Source organism: Cylas formicarius, unplaced genomic scaffold (genome assembly GCF_029955315.1).
Source record: "Cylas formicarius isolate icCylForm1 unplaced genomic scaffold, icCylForm1.1 PGA_scaffold_2__14_contigs__length_35257938, whole genome shotgun sequence".
In the NCBI taxonomy this organism is placed as follows: Eukaryota; Metazoa; Arthropoda; class Insecta; order Coleoptera; family Brentidae; genus Cylas; species Cylas formicarius.
The window spans coordinates 1,553,929-1,561,580 of record NW_026844319.1 but is presented as its reverse complement, the minus strand read 5'-3'; the positions used below and the strand labels follow the sequence as shown (position 1 = coordinate 1,561,580).

The following is a 7,652-nucleotide window of genomic DNA, read 5'->3' as shown; positions in this document are numbered from 1 at the left end:
TTGTAGCCCTAGTATGTCTACGTCATATTCTGCCAGATATTCTTCGATATCGGCTTTGTTGGCCCGTATGCCCCGTATGTTCCACGTTGTCGCTCTCAAGGACGTGGGCCTGATTTATATGGCCATTTACTGGGGGGCTAATTTCAGTAAAATGGCTTGTAGCGACGCCAGGATAGTTGTAATGTCCTGTTGTTGAATTTGCGGCGTGACTTGCCTTGGTTGTTGAGTAGGAGCCTGTCTGGGTGGTTGTGGTGGTTCTTGCCTCGTGGGGGGAGCTTGTTTTCTTTGAATTTCCCTCCTCTTTTGTGCGTCGGTCTTGGGGACGCTGGGGCAACCCCTGTAGCTTGCTACATGGGGGCCGCCGCAGTTTGCGCACTTCACGTTCCCCGTTTTGGGCTCCGACGGAATGGTGCATTCCCGGGTGGGGTGGTCCTTGCCGCACTTGACGCACCTGTGTTGGAAGGTGCATCTACTTTGGCCGTGGCCAAACTTTTGGCACGTATGGCATTGCGGTACCTCACTGATTTTATTTGGCTCCTCGAGCGTGACCTTTCCGGAGCAAATGTTTGTAATCTTTTTTATGTTTTCATTGCAAGTCGTCACAATGAAGAACTCGGAGACCAGTTTCTCTCCTTTGTCTCCCCTCTTTTTCTTCAGTAGCTGAACTACTTTTGCATCTTCTATACCTTGTGCCTTCAGGTCTTCCTCGATCTCTGTGAGGGGTAGTTCTTTAAAGAGGCCCTTTATGACCATCTTGGTTTTTTTCTCAACCTTTAATGCGTACGTGTAGTACTCCGCATTGTGGGCGTTTAGGAACTTGATTAAGTTCCTGTAGTCTTCGGTGGTCTCTGGGAACACCTTGATGCCGTCCTTCACGGACCTGGCCTTGTTGTATTTTATCTTCGCGTTCTTTATGGCGCCGGAGATGGCTGTCCAATTATGTTTCGCGTTTATTGTCACCGGTGGTAAATAAAAGTTGGAAGGGTAGTTTCTTTTATATGGAAAAGGTCATTAAAATTCAATTAGAGACCGGTTGGAGATGGGGTGAGAATTTGATATCGTTTTGAACTTTTATAAAGGTGTGCGTTTATATATAAAATTTTTATTTTGTTTAATTTTTTTTTTGTAGAAAAATTTTATTTGGGACAATAATTAATATATTTAGAAAAATCATGTGTTTATAAATTTTGTAGAAAGGAATGAAGTATAAAAGTGTTTTTCGTTTTAAGTATATTAACTTTGGGGAATTTTGAGATTTTATTTTAAGAAATGATGTGAAGTACTTTTTATCTGAACAGATATTCCAATTTTTTTATTATTATAATAAATTAAAAAAAATCAAAATATTCCGAGAAATGAATTGGAAATTATCTATTTGAAATAGTTAGATAAGTATATAAATTATTTAAACATAGGCGTTATAAATTATTTGACAATAACCATTCACATCGAAATCTAAAGAATCTTCATGACAAATCATCTCTAGTTCATGCAGTTCTTTCTTCCTGAAACGAATTTTCACGATATTTTCTTCACACGATCGATGAGCATCTTGAAATTTGTCGGCATGTGTTCTTCTTATCGTGAACATTGTAGAATCGCATCGGATAACCTCACAACTATCGATGAGGTTAAAAATCTTAAATTTTCAATATTATTAATATTACAATTGAAATATTTTTATTGTTAATGTCATAAATTATACAACTATTATATGGTACATTATGAAATTTTAGAAAAGTGTTGTAATTTTAACTAATTTATTGACGACTTTTAAATTCTATTATTCGAAAATATATCGGTAATTAATTGATCGTAATTGTGTAATTGGCCTCCAAAATGCGTGGGCGCATGCGCCTTTCGTTGGGCCACCCCTGAAGGGGTGGCTACCGCCCGCGACGGGGTTGACCAATGAAATATATAGAAAATGAGACAAACCAAAATAAACCAATGAAAAAGAGAATAGATTTAGCGGGAAATACGAACGTGGGGTAGGGGTAGACACACATAATGAAATATTGAAACTAGGTATGATGTGTGTGCTCTACCATAGGAACTAAAGGAACCACAGTAGGTGTAATATAATATATTTATTAATGACGTAATACAAGGCACACACATGCTATATAGTTTCAGTCGGAGGCTTCGTGTTCCAGGTTTTTGGTGGATGCGCTCGTGGTGGGTCCGTTTTCGTTTTCTTCAATGTCGAGTTGTTGTAGCTCCAGTGTTAGGTCGTATTTGCATTTCCAACAGAATTCTTAGGTTGTTGGGTTGTTGCACAGGTTGCACGGTTTTGATTGTTTTTTTGCTGTTCGTTTGTCTGGTGTTGGTAGTAGGTGTTGAGGTATCGGGTTGTCAGGTGTTGTGGCGCGGTAGTTAAAGAGTAGTGCTTCTATGTGTACAATTGTTATTCGTCTTTCGCAGGCTTTAATTGTTTCCGTGTGTATCCCTTTGGGCCAAAACAGATCCAAGTGGTTTACACAAATTATCCTGGGTGTACCTGCTTGAATTCTGGTTGCCCCGTATTTGATGTTCTGGGTGATGGGCGTCTCCATATCGAGTAGTTTGAGTAAGGTGAGGGGACTGCAATTGGGGAAGTCTAGATCGTCCAGGATGATGCCGTCAACGCTGTTATTGTAGCGTCTCCAGTCTTCTTTATCCTTTACATGGAGGGGGTGTTGGAAGTGTGCCAGCGCGTATTGCGTTAGTAGTTTATTGGTACAGGATAGGCTTCCCCCACTCCTCTCCCTTTTTTTGTGGAGTGTCCTCCTTACCCACGACTCTCTAGCTCCTCCGCCTTTACCCAAAATCCCTTGAAACTGGCCCCCATTGGATAAGCAACCAGAAATGTGGGGTTTAATCGATCCCTCCTCCTCTAGTTTCCGATGGCGGCGAAGCCAATCAGAGCCCAGATATTTTCCCACCCCTAAGAAAAGCAATGGCGTCAATGAGACTTGATCATATTGTTCGCGTGACCATCTGCACCCTCTAGCGGTTCGAATGTAAACTAGTGTCCCCTCTTGGAATAAGATTTTCTTGAATAAGGTAACCCCACCTAGTGAATATTGACCAAAACATTTATTTTAAAAACATATAATTCTGCGAATGTGTACCCTCGCGGGTACAAACTGTGCTTTTATTGCGCACCAAGGACAGAGGAAATAAAACACGAGAGGTAACGAGCAAATATTTATATTCCGGAATCTGAAAAAAGAAAATTAGAAATTTAACGGTGTCAGCGTTATCGTGGAAATACCCGCTCGTACTTTTTTTAAATATGTTCGTGTCCATATCCCGAATCGAGCGACTCCTCAGGATCCAAGGGAGGCGGCAACTCGAAAATGTAGCTTACGGTGCTACTCCCCGAGCTTGGCGAACCCGGTCTAACTTCCCCGCCATGGTGTGGGAATTCCGCTGTCTCCTCGCTGGATCCGATGGAGATTACGTCTTGGAAGCTATTTTTTTTTGGTTGAAAAAAGTGTTAGTATTTTTATTTTAAAATAAGGGGTGAAATTAGTTACTTCGGGATCTCCTGAATTGGGATTAAGGGTGGAGGGCCAGGCATCCTCTCCATTTCTTGGCGTCTTCTATGATGAACAAGAATATAGCGAGTTATTTTAATTTATTTATTTTGCTTCCTTTTTTTTTTAACAAAAACATTTACCTTTCTCCCAAAAAAGCCATTCGCTCCAGCACCCTGGAGCGAAAAACAATCATCCCGCAAAAGGGGCAAAGTAGCGGGGGTTCATTTTGCAACCAGCCAATCACATCGGCACACGAGGCGCAGAACGTATGCGCCTCGACGCCATCGCAAGCGAATATCGCTTCAGGGCAGACAGTGTCGGCCCTGAGTAGGCACCGGTGGCAACGTAATACTTCAATAGCGACGCACCTGTATAATGCAGATAAAAAACTCAATCAGGTAAATGTCTTCTCTAGGCTACACGCGAAGAAAAAAGAAAAATTAACCCCCGGCATTTCAAAAAATTATCGGTAAAAAAGGCCCTTGCTTTTTTTGCTCTTTAGAAGAAGCATTCCCTTTTTCCTTTTATTTTAAATTTTGCGAAACTTAACCGTCAATAAACAGCGGTTGATTAGTTAATTAAAGGCTTTAGGATAATTCACTCGCAGATTTACAAATAATTATCTAATTAGTCACTTACCCGTTCATTGTCTATGGTAAAAAATATCTCGAAAAAAAGTAAAGGCACTGACAAACAAAACTGTGTCTCTCTATAACCGTAACCAAAAATCGCAACCCGAAAATCACAAGCAGCACAAAACTGACCGTTTCGAAAATAAAAACGATATTTGCATCTACCACACACTTTCCACTTTAATATAGGACTACAAGCGCATTTGAACATCCGCGACTAAATGAGGCTAAAAGGTTCGGCGGCAAAACTAACCATCACCCAACCCTCAACCCTCATTTCGATGCCGCTGTCTTTTTACGACTTTGTGTGAGAAAACAGAATTTGCAGTGTTTATGGTCTCGGGGTAGGTATATCGAGAGCCACCCACGAAGCGGCGGTGTGTTTGAACATCCACGACTAACTCCAACAGAGTGTTGAGTTTCAGATCTCTTCTGATATTTTCGTTTCTTACGTAGTATGGAGCTCCTACTACCCGCCTGATGATTTTGCTCTCGCAAGCTCTGAGCCTTTCCATGTAGGTTTTTGCCGCAAAGTCCCATGCAGTAGATGCATAGGTCAGTGTCGGTCTTATAACCGCCTTTATCAGCGTGACCTTGTTGTTTGGGTTCATCTCGCTGTGTCTCCCTAAGATAGGATATAGTTGAGTCCCTACTGCCCTGGTTTTGGCTATATTGTCGTCTATGTACTGTTTAAACATTAGTTTTTTGTCAATCTTCACCCCGAGATATTTTACGGAGTCCTTCCACTCGATGTCCTCTCCGTTGAGGTTGAGTGTTTCGCGGGGTCTTATTCTTTTCTTCGTGATCAGCACTGCCTCCGTTTTGTTGGCGTTTATTTTTATTTTTCATTTGGTGCAACATTTTTCCAAATCGTCGAGTGCTCTTTGCATTTTTCTCGTTACTTAATCTACGTTTGGTGTCCTGAATGATAAGGCTGTATCATCTGCGTACGGTCCAAGTTCGGTTCTTTGGAGTTTCGGTACGTCGTGGGTAAATATCGTGTAGAGATGGGGAGGGATGTGGGACTCCTGCTTCCAAGATCCTCGGTTGCGATTTTTCTTGCCCTACTTTCACCTGGATCCTCCTATTCCTCAAATAGGAATCCGTCAGTTTGCAGATCCAGTTGGGGTATCCTATGGTCTTCATCTTTCCCACGAGTCCTTGTTTTCAGACTCGGTCGAAGGCTCTCTCTATGTCTAGTAATACCAATCCTGTTGCTTGTTGTCTTTCGATGCCTTCTGCGGCTTGTTCGACGAGTCTTAGAAGTTGCATTTAGGTGGAGTGTCCTGCCCTGAACCCGAACTGTTCTTCAGGTAATACCTGCATTGCCTCCGTGAAGGTCTTAATTCTTGTGAGGATAGCTCTTTCGATGATCTTGCTCATGCTGCTTACTAGACTGATAGGCCTGTAATTTTGTGGAAAAGTTCTGTTTTTTCTTGGTTTGGGAATCATAGTCACCGAGGCTTCCTTCCAGGCGTCGGGGAAGTACCTCAGCCTGAGGATTGCGTTGCCTATATTGGTGACTGCCACGAAACCTTTTCTTGGTAAGTTCTTTAACATTATGTTGGTCACTTGGTCCGGTCCTGGAGCTTTTCTCGTTCTGGAGTTCTTTATATGCGCAACTATTTCTTTAGGGGTTATTGGATCAGCGACTTCCTCACTGTCATCCTGTTCTCTAACCTCCCTTGCTGGTCTGGCCATTTTGCGTTCTATTTCTTCCGTTTCTTCGTTTTCTTCGGTGTTTGTCCTGCCTTCGCGCTCCAGGCAGTCCGCGAATGCTTCCGCTTTTTCTAAGCTGGTGTATGCTAGACCATTTTCTCCGTGTATTGGTGGAATCGTGGTCCTGGGATTCCGCAATACCTTTTGCATTCTCCACATAGTGTTGTCTCCGGTTTTTCTTTTCCATTGTCTGTTTCTGTGCTGGCGTAGCATCTCCTTCAGTTGGTTAGATGCTCGGTTCAGGGTTATTCTGTTTTGCTCAATTCTATTTCTCCAATAGATTCTCCTGAGTCTTCTCCGATCTCTGATTTTCCTGTCGATATGTGGAGGGAGTGGTCCGCCTATTCTTTTGTCTTTTTTGCGTATTTCGGTAGTCGTTGAGTCCTCATAGGCCTGCAGGATCGTGCCTTCCAGGGTGGCGATCTCTTCATCCGGGTCTTGTCTCGTTACGAGTCTTCTTGCCAGGCTAATCCTTTGTGCGCATTTCTCCTTGAACGCTTTCCAGTCCGTCCTTCTTACCTTGTACTTACCTTCGTTCATCGTTGCTATGGCGTAGGGCATTCGCAGGTTCTTGATTATGGCTATGTCAATCAAATCAGGGCGATTGTTTATATTGTCGGGATAATGGATCGGCTCGTCCGGTCCGATGGCCGTTCCCCCATTTCTTGCTACCTCGGCTTCCAATGTTCTTCCATTTGGACAGTACTGCCTGCTGTTCCAGCTTCTGGCGTGACTGTTGAAATCTCCTATTATTATTTGGGATTCTCTTCCCATCATTAGGGTAGCTATGTCTTCTGCCGTGATGTTGACAGTACTTTGCCTGTATACAGTGGTGATCTTGAGCGTGGTTCCGTCCCTCATGTTCACTCTTACGGTGATGGCGTCCAGTCCGGTGTCTTGAATCCCTAAGTATTCGTGGTCTAGTGATTCCTTCACTAGTATCGCGATTCCTGCGTTTGTTCGGGCGTTTCCGTTTGGGCTGTCTCTTCTGTATATGACGTAGTTGTGGAATCTGATGTTCGTCCCGCCTCTTATGAGTGTCTGTTGTAGCCCTAGTATGTCTACGTCATATTCTGCCAGATATTCTTCGATATCGGCTTTGTTGGCCCGTATGCCCCGTATGTTCCACGTTGTCGCTCTCAAGGACGTGGGCTTGATTTGTATGGCCATTTACTGGGGGGCTAATCTCAGTAAAATGGCTTGTAGCGACGCCAGGATAGTTGTAATGTCCTGTTGTTGAATTTGCGGCGTGACTTGCCTTGGTTGTTGAGTAGGAGCCTGTCTGGGTGGTTGTGGTGGTTCTTGCCTCGTGGGGGGAGCTTGTTTTCTTTGAATTTCCCTCCTCTTTTGTGCGTCGGTCTTGGGGACGCTGGGGCAACCCCTGTAGCTTGCTACATGGGGGCCGCCGCAGTTTGCGCACTTTCACGTTCCCCGTTTTGGGCTCCGACGGAATGGTGCATTCCCGGGTGGGGTGGTCCTTGCCGCACTTGACGCACCTGTGTTGGAAGGTGCATCTACTTTGGCCGTGGCCAAACTTTTGGCACGTATGGCATTGCGGTACCTCACTGATTTTATTTGGCTCCTCGAGCGTGACCTTTCCGGAGCAAATGTTTGTAATCTTTTTTATGTTTTCATTGCAAGTCGTCACAATGAAGAACTCGGAGACCAGTTTCTCTCCTTTGTCTCCCCTCTTTTTCTTCAGTAGCTGAACTACTTTTGCATCTTCTATACCTTGTGCCTTCAGGTCTTCCTCGATCTCTGTGAGGGGTAGTTCTTT

General features: G+C 43.7%; 1 protein-coding gene across 1 annotated transcript; it reads right to left on the bottom strand.

The window, feature by feature from the left end:
- Nucleotides 1–2,897: 2,897 nt before the first annotated feature.
- On the bottom strand, nt 2,898–4,320 carry LOC132698445 (uncharacterized). Its single transcript, XM_060664495.1, has 3 exons — nt 3,665–4,320; nt 3,522–3,587; nt 2,898–3,455 (listed from the first exon to the last, which is right to left on the bottom strand). Exons 1-3 carry the CDS (start codon nt 3,715–3,717, stop codon nt 3,272–3,274), a joined length of 303 nt encoding a protein of 100 aa, XP_060520478.1. The 5' UTR covers nt 3,718–4,320; the 3' UTR covers nt 2,898–3,271.
- Nucleotides 4,321–7,652: the final 3,332 nt, after the last annotated feature.